Source organism: Bos javanicus, chromosome 7, assembly GCF_032452875.1.
Source record: "Bos javanicus breed banteng chromosome 7, ARS-OSU_banteng_1.0, whole genome shotgun sequence".
Taxonomy (NCBI): Eukaryota; Metazoa; Chordata; class Mammalia; order Artiodactyla; family Bovidae; genus Bos; species Bos javanicus.
In genome coordinates this window covers 60,946,578-60,964,879 of record NC_083874.1, presented here as the reverse complement: position 1 = coordinate 60,964,879, position 18,302 = coordinate 60,946,578, and the positions used below count along the sequence as shown (strand labels likewise).

Sequence of the window (18,302 nt, the reverse complement as noted above, 5' to 3'; positions counted from 1 at the left end):
ATTATGTCCTCCGTGAGTAGAGAAGTGTTTATTGCTTTCATTTGGATGCCCTTTATTACTTTTTCTTTGTGATTGCTCTGGCTAGGACTTCGAGTATAGTGTTGAACAGAAATAGTGAGAGATGGTGTCTTTGCCTTGTTCCTGGTATAACGTGGAGGATAGGGAAATGTCAGTTTGTTTTTAATCATTGAGTTAGTTGAGAGTTTTTTATATATGCTTTTAATAATTTTGACAATATTTGTTTTTGTTCCTTATTTTTTGGGTGTTTTACCATGCTTGCCGGGGTCTAGCCCCAGTGGATCCAGGGAATTCGAAGGGGAGACAGCATCGGTGATCAGGAAACAACAGCTTATTTAAATGTTAATTAAAGATATAAAGAGTGGTTAAATAAGTATAGCTCAGTGAGAAAATTCAGTGGAGAAAAGAGGCTGAATAATTCAGCCGGAGGTGAGAGAAAGAACGACATGGGGAGACCAGGCTTTGGTGAACAAGGCCCACACTTTATTTTCCAAAGTAGTTTTTATACCTTAAATTATGCATAGAGGATAATGGGGGAAGGTGTAGAGTCATGCAGTAAGCCAGGCTTTCTTCCTGCAAATTTACCATATGCAAAAGTTTAGGTGATTTGCATCATCTTCTGGCCCAGAGGCCTGTTAACATTTTAAGACCCTATCTTCAGAAAACTTATTTTTCTCTAAAGGTGATTAGTCAGGTGCCACCCTCCAAAAGCATTAGATAAAGTTGCATTCCTATAGAGCAAAGGTGTGGTGGGCTATAACAAGAAAAAGAATTAACTCAAGGGTTCCAGGTTACAAACATTAAAGCTACTACTTACACCAATTATATTAATCAATACACTGCCAGGGACACAGCAGGTAAGGGATATGGAGACTTAGCAGCAAACATTGGCCCAACAAGTGAAAAACCCTTCACCAATACAATTTCTAATCAATCTTTTAACTGCTCAAAGGAATCTGTATTTAGACAGTTTAGAACATCTCATGCCTCTCACAGTTGGGAGGCTCTGAGCAATCACATGTGGCTGGAAAAACCTATTCAGACAGGCTAGAGGACTTCCAAAGGAGTTTGTAGGTTGAAACACTGTCACACCCAGGAATTATTAGCTGGAGCTGTAAGCTAACTCTTTTTTCAGAGAGAGAGAGTGGGGGCCAGCCCCCCGTAAAGTCAGAGGTGTAGGTGAGAGCACAAAGCAGAAAGTAGGCAGACTCTGGTTTTGGGGGTAGATGCTCGAGAATTTCCAGGGGGACTCCTGAGGCTCGATCCCGCCTTTGCATATGCAGAGCCTCCTTCCTCATGACCCTTGCCACGGGTGGAGCTCCTGCTCCTGGCAACCATGAAGGCATGTTAGATTTTCTTAAAGGCTTTTTCTGTATCAATTGAGATAATCCTGTGAAATTCTATTGCTGTTCTTTAAGGTTGATTTTCTTGTATTGAACCATCATTGCATTTCTGCATAGTGGGATTAATCCCACCGGATCATGATGTATAGTCATGTTAATGTGCTGTCAGATTTGGTTTGCTAGTATTTGGTTGAATATGTTTGCATTTTTATTCAGAACAAATATTGTTCTGTAGTTTTCTTGTGATGTCCTTGTCTGTTGATGGTACAAAGGTGATGCTGGCCTCATAGGCTGAGCTGAGAAGTGTTCGATCATCTTCTCATTTTTTAATGAGTTTGAGATGAATTGGGGTTAATTCTTTAAATGTTCAGTAGAACTCACCAGTGAAACTATCTGGTCAAGGGCTTGTCCTTGCTGGGAGGTTTCTGATGACTGATGCATGTCTTTGCTAGTTATAGGTCTGGTCAGAGTTTTGAGTTCATGATGGCTTTGGTTGGTGTTCATGATTAGTAAAAGTTCAAAATGCTCTGATAAAACACAAATGTATTTTTAAAATTTCTGCATCTCAGGAGATAGGATGTCCAGATAGACAAACAGCTTCCTCTGATCTCTGGGACAGAGACATGTTCTGCTGAGGTGGCCTAGGCCACCCCTTGGTGCACTGTGATCTTCATGCCTCTGGGCAGCCACCTTCTCCACCTCAATACCCACCACCAGGAAGGTATCCCCAACAGCCCGGGTCAGGGACTTTGAGACAACTGCATGGAAGCTAAGCAACCTATTAGAGACCAGACACAGACCTTTCCTGCATTTCGAGATTTTCAGGTTTCCACCAGCTCTTTAATGGGCTTTGGAGGCCATTGGGCTCAGATACAAGCAAGCCTAAGAATCCCCTAGAGACCCTATTTCCTGTGCAGTTTCCCTCCTCCTGACTCTAATTCCACAAGCCTGTGATGGCCTTGGAATCTGCATTTTCACCAGTTCCCCTGTGATTCTGAGGTTGGGCTTCCTGAACTGTACTTGGAGGCCCCCCGCCTATGTTGGTTTCCCGGCTTTATAGGAAACACCTAAGCTCCAGCCACCAAAATGTTTAATTTGATGAAGTTCAACTTTTCTATTTTTTGTCTTGGTTGTTTGTGGCTTTGGTGACATAGCCATGAAACCAATTTCACATCCAGGTTATGAATATTTACCCCTATGCTTTCCTCTAAGAGTTTTATATTTTTAGCCTATTTATGTCTTTGATCCATTTAGGTTAATTTTTGAATATATATGAAGTATGGTTTACTTCATTCTTTTGTATGTGGATATCCAATTGTCTTAATAACTTTTGTTGGAAAGACTGTTTTCTCCCATTGAATGGTAATAGCGTCCTTGTTGATAATCAATTGCTTTAAATTCTTTCAAGAGTGTGCTGTGGTTTTCAGTGATTATGTCCTGCATATCTTGCATTAAATTGGTTCCCAAGGATTTTATTCATTTTGATAGTATTGCAAATATGATAATTTTTAAATTTCCTTTTTGGTTGTTCACTGGTAGTGTATAGGAATACACTTGAGTTTTGTTTGTTGATCCTATATCCTGTAACTTTGCTGAATACATTTATTATCTCTAATATTTTAGAGTGTTTTGTAGACTCTTCAGGGTTTTTCTGTATATAGAATTCTGTTCTCTTTGAATAGAGAAAGGTTTTCTTCTTTTCATCTGGATGCATTTTATTTCTTTTTCTTTGTGATTACACTGACTAGAGCCTCCAGTACAATGCTGAATAGAAATAGTGAGAGCTGGTATCTTTGCTTTGTTCCTGATATAAGGCATGGGGTAGGAAGCTTTCAATCTTTTATTATTGAGTTAGCTGTGAGTTTTTTATATATGCTTTTAATAATTTTGAGGATTTTTAAAAAAATTCCTAGTCTTTCGTGTGTTTATCACAAAAGAACATTAGATTTTGTGAAAGGCTTTTTTCTGTGTCATTTGAGATAACCATGTGAAATTCTGTTGTGCTGTTAATGTAATGTTGATTTTGTTTTGTTTACCCACCTTTGCATTTCTGCAAAGTGGGCTAAATCTCACTGGTAATGGTGTTATTTATTTTAATAGGCTGTCAGTCTTGGTTTGCTAGTATCTGGTTGAGTATGTTTGCACTTATGTTTATAAGGGATCTTGGTCTGTAGTTTTCCCATGAGGTCCTTGTCTATTGATGGTATCAAGGTAATGTTGGCCTCATAGAATGACTTGAGAAGTGCTCAGCCATCTTGTAATTTTTAAATGAGTTTGAGACAAATCAGGGTTAATTCTTTAAATGTTTGGTAGAATTCAGAAGTGAAACTATTAGTATCTGGTCCTGGGCTTTTCCTTGTTGTGAGGTATTTGATGATCGATTCAATGTCTTTGTCATTTATAGGTCTGGTCAGAGTTTCTAGTTCCTAACTGCTTTTGTTGGTGTATATCATTAGTAAAGGTTCAAATCACTTCACTAAAACACAGATGTATCTATAAATTTTATATATCTAAGGAGATGGAAAGAATGGGCAGATAAACTAAATAACAGGGCAGACAGCTTCCTCTGATCTCCTGGACAGGGACAGGTTCTGCTGAGGTGGCCTAGGCCACCCTCAGGGCCACTGTGACCTCCATCCATCTGATCGGCCACCTTTTCCACCTCTAAACCCTCCACCAAGAGGGTCCCCATCAGCCCAGGTCAGGGACTTTGTAACAACTGCATGGAAGCTAAGTGCCCTATCCTGAGACCAGACACAAACTTCTCCTGGATCTTAGAGATGCTCAGGTTTCCTCTATCTCCATCCATGTGCTTTTGAGGCAGTGGGGCCAACATAAGCAAGCATCCAAATTCCCAAGAGATCCTGTTTCCTGTGCAGTCCCCACCCCTAATTCAGCAGGCCTGGGATGGCCCTGGAATCCGCATTTTCACAGGTCCCCCTGTGATTCTATGGCTGGGTTCCTGAATTGTACTTGGATGTACAAGTACATCCACCTTTGCCCACTCACTGACCTTATAGAATACAATCCAAGCTCCAGCCACCAAAATGCTAATTTTTTATGAAATTCAGTTTATCTACTTTTTTTTCCCTTTGGTTTCTTATGGCTTTGGTGACATAGCTATGAAAATATTTTCAATTTCAGATTATGAATAATTACCCCTATGCTTTCTTCTAAGAGTTTTATACTTTAGGCCTTTATATTTTGTCTTTGATCCATTTTGAGTTAAGTTTTGTATGTAATGTGAAGTCACAGTCTGACTACATTCTTCCGTATGTGGATATCCAGTTCTCTTAACACCAGTTGTTGAAAAGACTTTTTCAACATTGAATGGTTTTGGCATCCTTGTTGAAAATCAGTTGACTGTGTCTGTGGAAGTAATCTTTCTGAACTCTCAAGTTTATTTTATAGATATCTACATCTATTCTATGTATTTCACTGTGCTGTATTACTAAGAAAAACTTTGGAAATTTCCTTTGCCTTTTAGGATAGGGTGTAGGTTTAAGACTTATAGCCCAGAAATTCATTACACATCCCTCATAAAACCACCACTCTGGAATTCAATTTATTAAAAAACACACTCCAAAAACAAGAAATATCCTCACTCCCAGTTTAAAAATATTTACTCTCCTGATTTGAAATATTTACTTAACCTGGAAAACCTTATCCATCAGAGGGCAGACAGGATGGAAACTACAATTACAGAAAACTAACCAAACTGATCACATGGACCACAGCCTTGGCTAATTCAGTGCAATGATGAGCCTTGCCATGTAGGGCCACCCAAGATGGACAGGTCATGGTGGAGAGTTCTGACTAAACGTAGTCTACTGGAGAAGGGAATGGCAAACCACTTTAGTATTCTTGCCTTGAGAACTCCATGAACAGTATGAAAAGACAAAAAGATAGGACACTGAAAGATGAAGGCCCCAGGTCGGTAGGTGCCTAATATGCTACTGGAGACCAGTGGAAAAATAGCTCCAGAAAGAATGACGAGGCTGAGCCAAAGCGAAAACAACTCCCAATTGTGGATGTGACTGGTGATAGAAGTTAAGTCTGATGCTGTAAAGAACAATATTGCATAGGAACCTGGAATGTTAGGTCCATGAATCAAGGTAAATTGGAAATGGTCAAACACGAGATGGCAAGAGTGAACATTGACATTTTAGGAGTCAGTCAACTAAAATGGACTGGAATCAGATCAGATCAGTCGCTCAGTTGTGTCCAACTCTTTGCGACCCCATGAATCGCAGCATGCCAGGCCTCCCTGTCCATCACCAACTCCCAGAGTTCACTCAGACTCACGTCCATCGAGTCAGTGATGCCATCCAGCCATCTCATCCTCTGTCGTCCCCTTCTCCTCCTGCCCCCAATCCCTCCCAGCATCAGAGTCTTTTCCAATGAGTCAACTCTTCCCATGAGGTGACCAAAGTACTGGAGTTTCAGCTTTAGCATCATTCCTTCCAAAGAAATCCCAGGGCTGATCTCCTTCAGAATGGACTGGTTGGATCTCCTTGCAGTCCAAGGGACTCTCCAGAGTCTTCTCCAACATCACAGTTCAAAAGCGTCAATTCTTCGGCGCTCAGCTTTCTTCACAGTCCAACTCTCACATCCATACATGACCACAGGAAAAACCATAGCCTTGACTAGACAAACCTTTGTTGGCAAAGTAATGTCTCTGCTTTTGAATATGCTATCTAGGTTGGTCATAACTTTCCTTCCAAGGAGTAAGCGTCTTTTAATTTCATGGCTGCAGTCACCATCTGCAGTGATTTTGGAGCCCAGAAAAATAAAGCCTGACACTGTTTCCACTGTTTCCCCATCTGTTTCCCATGAAGTGATGGGACCAGATGCCATGATCTTCATTTTCTGAATGTTGAGCTTTAAGCCAACTTTTGCACTCTCCACTTTCACTTTCATCAAGAGGCTTTTTAGTTCCTCTTCACTTTCTGCCATAAGGGTGGTGTCATCTGCATATCTGAGTTATTGATATTTCTGCCGGCAATCTTGATTCTAGCTTGTGTTTCTTCCAGTCCAGGGTTTCTCATGATGTACTCTGCATATAGGTTAAATAAACAGGGTGACAATATACAGCCTTGATGAACTCCTTTTCCTATTTGGAACCAGTCTGTTGTTCCATATCCAGTTCTAACTGTTGCTTCCTGACCTGCATACAAATTTCTCAAGAGGCAGATCAGGTGGTCTGGTATTTCCATCTCTCTCAGAATTTTCCACAGTTTATTGTGATCCACACAGTCAAAGGCTTTGGCATAGTCAATAAAGCAGAAATAGATGTTTTTCTGGAGCTCACTTGCTTTTTCCATGATCCAGCGGATGTTGGCAATTTGATCTCTGGTTCCTCTGCCTTTTCTAAAACCAGCTTGAACATCAGGAAGTTCACGGTTCACATATTGCTGAAGCCTGCCTTGGAGAATTTTGAGTATTACTTTACTACCGTACAGACCGGAATGGGCAAATTTAATTCAGATGACTATTATATCTACTACTGAGGGCTAGAATCCCTTAGAAGAAGTGGAGTAGCCATCATAGTCAACAAGAGTCCTAAATGCAGTACTTGGATGCAATCTCAAAAACGACAGAATTATCTCTCTTTGTTTCCAAGGCAAACCATGCAATATCACAGTAATCCAAGTCTATGCCCCAACCAATAATGCTGAAGAAGCTGAACGGTTCTATAAAGACCTACAAGACCTTCTAGAACTAACACCCAAAAAAGATATCCTTTTCATTATAGGGACTGGAATGCAAAAGTTGGAAGTCAAGAGATACGTGGAATAACAGGCAAGTTTGGCCTTAGAGTACAAAATGAAGCAGGACAAAGGCTAACAGAGTTTTGCCAAGAGAATGCACTGGTCATAGCACCCTCTTTCAATAACACAAGAGAAGACTACACATGTACGTCACCAGATGGTCAATATCAAAATCAGATTGATTACATTCTTTGCAGCCAAAGATGGAGAAGCTATATATAGTCAGCAAAACAAGACCAGGAGCTGACTGTGGCTCAGATCATGAACTCCTTATTGCCAAATTCAGACTTAAATTGAAGAAAGTAGAGAAAACAACTAGATCATTCGGGTATGACCTAAGTCAAATCCTTTACGATCATACAGTGGAAGTGAGAAATAGATTCAAGAATTAGATCTGTTAGAGTGCCTGAAGAACTAAGGATTTATCACTTTATCACTTTAAATTAGTCACATCTATTCTTTACTGAACATCAATAAGGACATGGAATTTTTTTTTTGCTAGATGAAAGCAAAAGCACATTTTGTAGTGGTGTCACCAAAGTCAAAACTTCCCTGGTGGCTCAGTGGTCAAGAATCCACCTGCAATACAGGAGACACAGGAGATGCGGATTCTATCCCTGGGTCAGGAAGATCCTCTGGAGAAGGAAATGGCAACCCACTGCAGTATTCTTGCCTGGAAAATCCAATGGGCAGAGGAGGATTTTCTGTATATAGGATTATGTCATCTGTGAAGAGAGAAAGTTTTACTTCTTTTAATTTGGATGCATTTTATTTCTTTTTCTTTGTGATTGTTCTAGCTCAGACCTCCAGTATAGTGTTGAATAGAAATAGTGAGGCATGTTGTCCTTGCCTTGTTGCTGGTGTAAAGCTGTGGTGGGAGGGGTGGGGGCAGGGAAGCTTTCAATGTTTTATCTTTGAGTTAGCTGTGGGTTTTTTTATATACGCTTTTAATAATTTTGAGAATGTTTGTTTTCGTTTCTAGTCTTTGGGGGTTTTATCATGAAAGCATGTTAGATTTTATTAAAGGCTTTTTTCTGTGTCAGTTGAGATAATCATGTGAAATTCTCTCATTCTATTATTGTGATGTCCATTTTCTTGTACTGAGCCACCTCTTCATTTGTTGGATAAATCCCAGTTGATCATGGTGTCTAATCATTTTAATATGCTGTCGGGTTTGGTTTGCTGGGATTTGGTTGAGTATGTTTGCAGTTAGGTTCATAAGAGAAATCCATCTATAGTTTTCTTATGATATCCTTCTTTGTTGATGGAATCAGTTACTGCAGCCCTCATAGAATGAGTTGTGAAGAGCCCAGTCATCTTCTATTCTTTTGAGTGAGCTTGAGACGAATCAGGGTTAATTCTTTAAGTGCTTTTCTTTGTTGGGTGGTTTTTATTGATTGACTGAATCTCTTTGATAGTTATAGGTCTCGTAAGAGTTTCTATGTCTTTTAGTTTGTTTTCATGATTTGTAAAGGTTCAAAACACTTTGCTAAGACAGAAATGTATTTGTAATACTTATATTTCTAAGTCGATGGAAAGATTAATCATTTTCCTGGATCAGTGTTTATTGAGTGGATTTTTTTTTTTAGATTCTAGAATTAATTTTATAACCATTTGAATAGAAATAAAAACACTGAAAGAATCAACTAAAAGTGGTAAATGCAGTTGCATGCAGGAAAGGCGGCAGAGGGATGCTAATTTTCTTAGACTACAGCAGCACAGTTTAACCCTTTGTAAAAGTAAACAAACTTAATTAGTCCAGAAAAAGGCAGTTCTATAGCCAGGTGGTTGCTGTTGTTCAGTTGCTAAGTCATGTCCACTCTTTGGGACCTCATGGGCTGCAGCATGCCATGCTTTCCTGTCCTTTACTACCTCCCGAAGTTTGCTCAAATTTATATCCATTGAGTCAATGATACTATTCAATCTTATCCTCTTCAGGTTGCCTAGATCCAAATTCCACCTCCATTTGGTAGCTATGAGACCTTGGGCAAGTTTACAGTGTTTGAGCTCTCTGAACCTGAACCTCAATTTTCACGTTGTAAAATGGGAATGATAACAGTACCTACTGTATAAAATTTTTATGGGAACAAAAGGGGACAGTGGTATGTAAAGGTTTGGCTGGTGAGTGTCCTGTAAATGGAAGCTTCTTGATACTATCTGTTATCAGGCTTGTCCAGACCAACCTAACTTCCTTTTCCACTTAGCAAGAGCCCCCTGCTGCTCTGGAGCCCCCCCATATGTACAATCAACTGCCTAATACTGGGCATGTCTCTTCTCCTAGGGCCCCTTAGAGGTGGCTTCGGAAGGGCTCTGAACTTAGCAGTCCTACCCTTACTCCAACCCCGCCCCCTGGGGGGCATGTCTTTATTTATTTATTTTTTAACCAAGATTTCCAAACTCTGTGGTTGCCTTGCCTAGCTAAAAGAGGAAGAGGGGGATCAGCCCAAGGAGAAGGAGGAAGAGGAAAACAAGACAAACAGCCAGTGCTAGTGGAGAGGAATACATGTCCAGTGGGTCTGGTCCCGTCAGGGCTGGTGTCCGAGAATCCGGTTCTCTGCCCCGCCGCAAGCCCTGCGTCAGCCTGCCGCTTTCCTGCTGAAGCCATGGGCCCACGGACCCTGCTGATCCTGCTGGTGGTCACAGCTTGGCATGGTAAGAGCAGAACCAGAGCTTTGGGGGGTCAGGGGGTGGGGACAGGGTTGTGACAGGGTTCCAAGGGAAGGATTCTCTAAACCTCTGCCCGTCACTAGGGTCTCCACTCTGCGTTTTCATCTCCCCAACCCTGGACTGCGGGTGTGTGGGTGTCTGCTCCAGAAAGGCAGTGGAGGGAAAGCGGGTATGAACTAGGTGGGACCAGCCTGGCCAGGGCTGTGGATCTGGCCCAGCTCAGATGGTGACTGTCCGTGTGTCCTGAACACATCCCTATGCCCTCGGGACTCTTTAGTGCCTATTGAACGGTCAACAGCATGTTTTGGGGGCTGATGGAGCAGACAAAATGCTCCTCAAACCCCACTGTGCACACAGATACCCCAGGGATCTTGTTACAGTGCAGACTCTGACTCTATCAGTCTCAGGGGTGATCTGAGATTCTTCATGACTAGCGAATTCCTAGGAGATGCCAGTCCCACTGGTCCAGACCTACGCTGAGCAGAGAGGCCCTGAGAGCCCCTCGTGGCTCCGCTGGCACTGCCTGTGTGGGACTCACGAGGCAAATGAGGCAGGATGTGACTTGGAGGGGCCTGAAGAGGCAGTGGTCCTTCCTTGGGTGGCTTGGGCAAGAGGTCAGAAGGAGAGGTAAGAGGTTAGCCTCTCTGGCCAAGGGCTCAGGAGAGGTAAATTTGGGACGAGAGAGTACAGGGCTAGCAGCTTGTCTCAGGGGAGGACAGCGAGGGTCTGCTAGGCTGAAATCACAGACACAGGCTGCGGGGCCTCAGGACAGAGAGCTGTGGAGCAGACCCCACCCGAATTCCATCCCTCTGACAGCATCAGTGATGCAGGATCTCCTGCTAGGAGGGTCCCTAACTGGGGCTGGGTGCTGGACTCGTATCTACAGTCAGCCCAACAAACACATGTTAAGTTCTTTTGGCCACTCCATGCGGCATAAGGGATCAAACCCATGCCCCCTGCACTGGGAGTGTGCAGTCTTCACCATTGGATCACCAGGGAAGCCCCTAAATTTTGCTGCATATTTGGAGGAACGCTGGGGAAGGATGGGGACTGTGGGTGGAGTAGGAAGGCAGCAGCATCTCCGGCCTTCCCACAGTCCTGTGGCTGCAAGAGCCTGAGGAATAGGTGCGTCTGGTCCCTGAGGACGAGATGGCCCACTGAAGGGCTTTTTTGGGCCCAGTCAGTTCCACTGGGCTTGCAAGTCTGTTCTCTTTTGTTGAGATGAATTTATGTGTAGTAGAAAGCATTGATTCTTAAGTGTACCTGTGATGAGATTTGACAAGTATATATGCTTGTGTCCCCACCATCTCAATTAAGATACACACTATTCCCCTCATCCTAGAAAGCTTTGTGGGTTTTATTTCACTCTTTTGTCCTATCCTCCTGCCCAGAAAATGCCTGTGGGAGACTGATGGGGGATGGAGGGGCTGTCCAGCATCTCGCCTCAAAGGAAAGAAGAAATGGGGACTGCAGGCTGGAAGCCTACTTTTTCAGTAGACCAGTGATGAATGAGGGGCAGTTGTGAGGAAGTTGGGGGACAGAATCACTGCACCCTAGAGACCAGAAGAGACTCACTAAGACTCAGGGCCAAGGAGGAGGCTGTGCCCCAAACCTTGGCATGCTGTGTGTGTGTGTGTGTATGTGTGCGCATGTGTGTATGTTTGTGTCTCTGTGTGTGTATGTCTATTTTTTGCATGTGTATGGGTGTATATATTTGTGTATGTGTGTGTATGTGTGTGTATGTTTGTCTATTTTTTGTGTGTGTATATGTTTGTGTGTGTATGTATGTATGTATGTGTTGGGGGAGAGGTGGGGGTGTGGGGGCACACCCTGGGAGCTGATGATGAGGGATGTCTCCCAAGCAAGTGGGAGGGGGTGAGAAGGTTTGGGGAGATGAGATGGTGGGGTGAAGGGGCAGAAGGGGTCCAGCCCCCACCCAGGGAGTAAAGGCCTGAGCAAGCTTTTTCTTCCCTCCTGTCAAGCCAGCAGTGGGCAGCTGGAGCGGAAGCTGAGGGTGTCAGCCCTGTCCTGCATGAATACTTGAGACGACAGGACAAAATAAGATAATGCCTCTCTGACTACACTTCCAGGAGGCTGAGCCTGGAGTTAGAGGACAGGGTAGGGGTGGGTGAGGGAGAAGGCGCCGTGAGACCCAGCAGGGGCAGAAGCGAAATACAGAGTCACAGAATCTGAGACTGTGGGATGCTACAGGCATAGGCTGTGACCTTTAAAAGTTAGCACTTCAGCTGTCAGAGTGTCAGGATCAGAGAGGAGGTTAGGAAGAGTAGTAGATGAAGCAATAACACGGGACAGGAGAGCTGACTCAGCCAGAGGTTGTTTATCACCTCCTTGAATCCTCCCAGGACCTCTCAGAGGTGGAAATTCGGATTGTTCTCATTGAAAGAGTATCCTGAGAGTCAGAGGTTAAGCAGCCTACTTAGTTAGCAGGGTAGAGCCAAGTTTTGGACCCAGGTTGGCATAGCACAGTGGTAAAGAATCCTCCTGCCAATGCAGGAGATGGAAGAGACTCGGGCTCCATCTCTGGGTCAGGAAGGTCCCCTGGAGGAGGAAGTGGCAACCCATTCCAGTATTCTTGCCTGAAGAATCCCATGGACAGGGGAGCCTGGTGGGCTAGAGTCCATGGGATCGCAAAAAGTCAAACATGGCTGAGCGACGACTGGCTGACATGAGTCCACAATCAAGCTCTTCCCTCCAGTCCCCCACCCCAACCCCGATGCCCTGCATGGCTGCAGCAGTAATAGGCTAGCACCTGCTCTGTTGGGACTTGCCAGCAGCCTGCCAAAAATGATGCTTGCCCCTTTCCCTGGGGGTCAGCAGCACAGGGAAACCTGGCTACAACCCCCAGGTGTCGGCTTCCGCAGTATTCCTCTGGTCACTCCATCCTTTATGCAGATCAGAAGCCTGCACATCTCTGATGTGTACAAAATCAAAACATAAATTAAGTCATCCTGAAATAATTTGACAGGATCTTTCTGATTCTGGGGTTTGTAGTGAGGGCAGGGTGCAGTGGAATGGAAAGACCCATTTAAGAAGATTTTGTGCAGTACTTCCCTGGTGGTCCAGTGGTTAGGAATCCACCTTCCAATGCAGGGGACATGGGTTCAATCCCTGATCGGGGAACTAAGGTCCCACATGCCAAGTGGCGGCTAAGCCCACACACTGCAGCTTCAGAGCACTTATGCTGCAACAAAAGATCTCACGTGCTGAAACTAAGACATGATGCAGCCAAATAAATAAATACACTTTTTTTTTTTAAGAAGAAGCTTTTGTGCAAGATGATGAAGAGTCCCTGAATTTGCCTGGTTCCTTCAGGGTTGGGATGTCCATGGTCCCATCGCTGGGACAGACAGATTAGACTCAGTAGGGGGGTACCTAGTAGCTCAGTGGCAGAGCCGGGTCCTGCAGCCTGGGATATGCCAGTGCCCAGCAGGTGGTACTGCCTGTTTCAGGGGGTGAGGGGGTCTTTCCCCTAAAGGGGACAGTGGCCAGGAAGCAGAAGTGAGAGCCTCCCTGGGAGAAGGACTGCAGGCTGAGCGGAAATGGGGGCTAGGCCGGGTACCAGCAATGTGTTTCCGCCTGCACAGGCTGGAGGGCGCCTGGCAGCCCCTCCAAGTCCTTGAATCAGCTCTCACTTCCCTCCTTTACCCCTATTTTAGGCCCTGGAAAAATGCTGACACTGCAGAGGCAACGGGCCTTCTTCCCGGAGGGCCTGAGTTTCAAGTTCTCTTTTCTCCTTCAAGAAAATTTTCCTTAAAAGAGATTGTCCCTAGTAAACGCAGCAGTGCTGGGATGTTAGGGTGGGCTTCTGGGGGTAGACTAGATAGTAAATAGAATGGCTAACCTTTGCTGAATTATTTATATTTGGTGACAGGTGATGTTCTAAAGCTTTCTGTGCATTTAAATCTCCTGACATCCCAATAAATGGGTACAATTTTGGTCCCCATTTTATATGGGGAAACTGAGGCACAGAGCCTCTGAACCTCCCCACTGTGCTACAGACCAGATGTCCAGTGATGAGAGAAGGCACAGCAGAAGACTCGAACTCTGCCATGCCAAGATCCCATACCCCTTTTCTTCTTCTTTTATTTCTTTAAAATATTTTTTAAAGGTATATGCATTTTTATTTGTTTTTGGCCATATCGTGTGGCACGTGGAGAGGTCAAACCCGTGCCCTCTGCAGTGGAAGCTCAGAGTCTTAACCACTGGACCATCAGGGAAGCCCCTTTTTCTTCTTCCTCGTGTGAATTAATTCAGAACACTTTGCCACGAACGTTCTATTCATTTCTTTCTTCCAAGGACAGAGGAGCCTGGTGGGCTACAGTCTATGGGGTTGCAGAGAGTCAGACACGCCTGAGCGACTTTCACTTTTGCTTGTTTGAAGCCCCTTCTTTGAGCTAGGTGCTGGACTTCGTAGCAGGAATGCAGCCCATTTATTACATCAGGCTGAAGGAGTCCACTCCTGGGGAGAATGACGCAGTCATGGCCAGGAAGACTGAGGCCAGAGGCTGCGGTAGCCCCCACGGGACAGTGGCTGGGTGGGAGGCCAAGAAAGCCCTCAGTCCCCTTCTCTCAGAGACATCAGAGGTGTCAGTGCATCACAGAAGGTTTGGGGCAGGGCCTGAAGTGAGTGACCGGAGAGGGGCAGGGGCGTGTTTGAGTTGGTCCTGCAGTTGTAGCTGAACCCCAGAACCAGCAGCAGCCTGCCAGAGAGCCCCCAGCTCAGAGGCAGGGTACAGCCAGCGGGATGGCACCTCAGCCCTCACTTCTATCTGCCACTTCCCATCACCAGGTCAGGGGGTCCCAGTGATAGAGCCCAGTGGCCCTGAGCTGGTGGTGGAGCCAGGCACAGCGGTGACCTTGCGATGTATGAGCAATGGCAGCGTGGAGTGGGATGGCCCCGTTTCCCCCTACTGGACTCTGGACTCTGACGCCCCCAGAAGCATCCTCACCACGAACAATGCCACCTTCCTACACACGGGAACGTACCGCTGCACTGAGCCTGGAGACCCCCTGGCGGGCACTGCTACTATCCACCTCTACGTCAAAGGTGAGGACTATGAGCCCCCTCCCAAGAGGACTAGCCCAGCAAGGCCCACCAAGAACGGCCAAGAGGGCTGGGCCCTGACCTGAGCCATCATAATAAGCCAACTCCACATTTACTGAGAACCTGCCACGAACAAGGACCTGTGGCAGTGCTTCTAATTTCATTCCTCACAACAGCCCTGCGAGAAGGTTCTTGTTTCTGCCCATTTTCCAGATGCTCAGAGAGGCTGAGTCATTTGCCCAAGATCACACAGCATTAAATAGTGGGGCTGGACCTGCCCCAGAGCCCCCAAGCATCAGCTGAGCTTCCCTGGTATTATGTGACCTCAGGCAAATGAACAGCATCTCTGAGCTTCTCCATCACCAATGTCCAGGGACCGGTCGGTTAGCCTGGCGGAGGGGGGGCCTTTGTAACCCTGTATCTCCATGCTCCCCAGACCCTGCTCGGCCCTGGAGGGTCCTGGCCGAGGAAGTGACGGTGTTGGAGGGTCAGGACGCGCTGCTGCCCTGTCTGCTCACTGACCCAGCACTGGAGGCGGGCGTCTCGCTGGTGCGGGTGCGCGGCCGGTCTGTCTTGCGCCAAACCAGCTATTCCTTCTCGCCCTGGTATGGCTTCACCATCCACAAGGCCAAGTTCATTGAGAGCCAGGACTACGAGTGCAGCGTTCGGGTGGCTGGCAGGGTGGTGAAGTCCCTCAGCATCCGGCTTAAAGTTCAGAAAGGTGCGTGGACAGGGACGACCTGAGAGCTGGTGCCTGGCGGAGGGGAAGTAAGGGTGGGTGCTTCGTTTCACCTCTTCCTTCCAGTCGTGCCTGCGTCATCCATGGGGCACCTGCTGAAGCAAGACCATGAGGTGTGAGGTGCTGGGAGGCAGACCACATGTATGCTGATAACTCAACTGGCAAGGTAGTCTCAGGTCATGAAATAGGCTATGAAAAGCATTGAACTGGGTGGTGGAATAGAATGTGTGGGCGTGGGGAGCTCGTGGAGAGAGTGACATTTTATTTGAGTGGAAATGTGCCTTATGAGAAGGTGGAAACAGCAGGTCCACAGTCGTGAGCTGGGAACAGGCTTCAGATGTTCCAGGAATGGAAGGAGGGCCCAAAGCTCTCCCACCCCTTCAGACATGGATTCCTACTTGGGGCGCACCAGGTGCTGGGTGCTGAACACAGAAGAGAGGGGAAACCGTGAGCAACGCCATGGGGTGTCATGATGGCAGGTGCATGGGACGCCTCGGCATCAGCATCAGTGGTGTTGAAGTCTCTCTTCTGTCTGCTCCCCCCTTGTTTCTGCTGGGCTGGTAGATGGATTCTGGTTTCTGGGAGGACTGGTGTGAGTCAGCAGGATCAGAATCTGAGCCTAAGACAGGAAGCAAGCACGTGTAATGAGGCCAGGGTCAGAGTGGCAGGGCTGGCCCAAGGGCCTGTGCCCTGAGCCCACGAAACCTGTCCAGGAAACCAAGGGAACCCACTCTGTGTGCAGAGGAGTCAGGCAGGACCTTTCCCTACAGCCCACCTTGCAGAGGGATCCCAGGGCCCTCGTTTCACCATGACTCTGTGACATGAGTGCACTCCTTAGCATCTGACCCTGTAAAACGGAGTTAGGTTATCTTTCAACAACAGCCACAGCCAGAGATGTTAATTCATAGGCTAGGGCTTCCCTCATAGCTCAGTTGGTAAAGAATCTGCCTGCAGTGCAGGAGACCTGGGTTCGATTCCTAGGTCAAGAAGATCCCCTGAAGAAGGAAATGGCAACCCACTCCAGTATTCTTGCCTGGAGAGTCCCATGGACAGAGGAGCCTGCCAGGCTACAGGCCATGGAGTCGCAAGAGTCGGACACGACTGAGCGATTAAACCACTATCGCCATGTTTTAGGCACTGGGTTAGCTGTGCCTAAACTAGGCATACCACACTAGGGATACCACCTGCATTTACTGGTGGTGACAGATGAGAGAAAGCAAATAAATGTGATGAACAAGAAACCAAGCTGAAGAGATATGGGTAGGGGAATCCATGGGAGTCCCCAGGCAAGAATACTAGAGCGGGTTGCCACGCCCTCCTCCAGGGGATCTTCCCGACCCAGGGGTCGAACCCAAGTCTCTTACGTCTCCTGTATTGGCAAGTGGGTTCTTTTCCACTAGTGCCACCTGGGAAGCCCGAAGCTAATTCAGCTAACCTGTGACAGGAGGCCCCTCTGAGGAATGTTTGAGCTGAAGATGTGAAGGATGAGAACAACCAGTCAAAGTGTGGTTGTTGCATGGATCAGGCATTCCCAAAGGGAAGGGCAAGGGCACGTCTTTGGGTGGGAGGGGCCACGTGGCTGCAGAGCGGTGAGGGGTGGCAAGTGCATACAGGTTGGGAGCAGGGTCTGGGGAGGTACGAGGGACTGCAGCTTTTAGTCTGAGTGATGAGAAGCCGCTGAATGTTAGCACAAGAGAGGCGCATGATCCAGTCTTCCTTGTAGGGAGCTGACGTTGGCTGCTGTTGGCCTCACAGTTGGCTGCTGTGAGGAAGCAGGGAGGCCTTCCAGGTGGCTGCAGGAGTCCAGAGCAGAGGGGAAGGGTGTGACTGGGGAGAGGCGCTGGTGATGGAGCCAAGGGGACTCTTCAAGGTCCATTTAGGAGATGGGATTTGTTGTGGAGAAAACTGAGGTGCCATGGCTGCCCCCCAGGTTTTGGGAAGGGAGCCTGGGCCCATGGCAGAAAGCAGAGTGGCAGCTCTGGCCTAGGTGCTCATGGGTGCCTTCCCCTGATCTCAGTCATCCCAGGACCGCCGACCTTGACATTGGAACCTGAAGAGCTGGTGCGGATTCAAGGGGAGACTGCCAAGATCGTGTGCTCAGCCAGTGACGTTGATGTCAACTTTGACGTCTTCCTTCAACGTGGAGACACAAAAGTCAGTACCTGGGGGAGGGGCTGGGGTCCTGCCTGTCCTCCTGGCACTCCAGGCCCCACCTCAAGCTGGCACTGGGAGCTGAGGGCATAGCTCAGGACCAGAGAGGGGAATAACTCACCCAAGGTCTCACTGCTGGTCAGTAGATGATGCAGAAGCAAGTCTCAGGCTCCTGCATCTGCACATTGTGATGGGAGAGGGAGGAGGCAGGATTCCACCCCCTTGACCCATGACCTTTGCCCTAGCCTGTAGACAAGAGGCACATGTCAGCTCAATTCTGACTTTGCAAGAGGTTCCAAGGCCACCTCTGAGGCCCATGAATGTAAGAATTATTTCTGAAAAACTCTAGAGAGAGGAAGAGGGAGTTTTCTCAGGAGGAAATGGCAGTAGGCCACTTCTAAGAACATACTTCCTCCCCATGCCTTCTGCATGCCAGGCATAGCCCTATGCCATTTGCATTCTCCATCTCACTTACTCTTCACTACAACCCTAGAAGCATGGGCCAGTGTCAGTCCCAATTTGCAGATGAAGAAACTGAGGCTCACAAT

General features: G+C 46.6%; 1 protein-coding gene across 1 annotated transcript in view; it reads left to right on the top strand.

Moving 5' to 3' along the window:
- Window positions 1-9,500: 9,500 nt before the first annotated feature.
- CSF1R (colony stimulating factor 1 receptor) overlaps window positions 9,501-18,302 on the top strand; it is a 31,614-nt gene continuing 22,812 nt past the window's right edge. Inside the window, exons 1-4 of the mRNA XM_061424014.1 lie at window positions 9,501-9,784; window positions 14,610-14,867; window positions 15,301-15,585; window positions 17,621-17,757. Coding sequence (XP_061279998.1) covers window positions 9,736-9,784; window positions 14,610-14,867; window positions 15,301-15,585; window positions 17,621-17,757 — 729 coding nt within the window. The 5' untranslated portion in view covers window positions 9,501-9,735. The remainder of the gene's footprint in view (window positions 9,785-14,609; window positions 14,868-15,300; window positions 15,586-17,620; window positions 17,758-18,302) is intronic.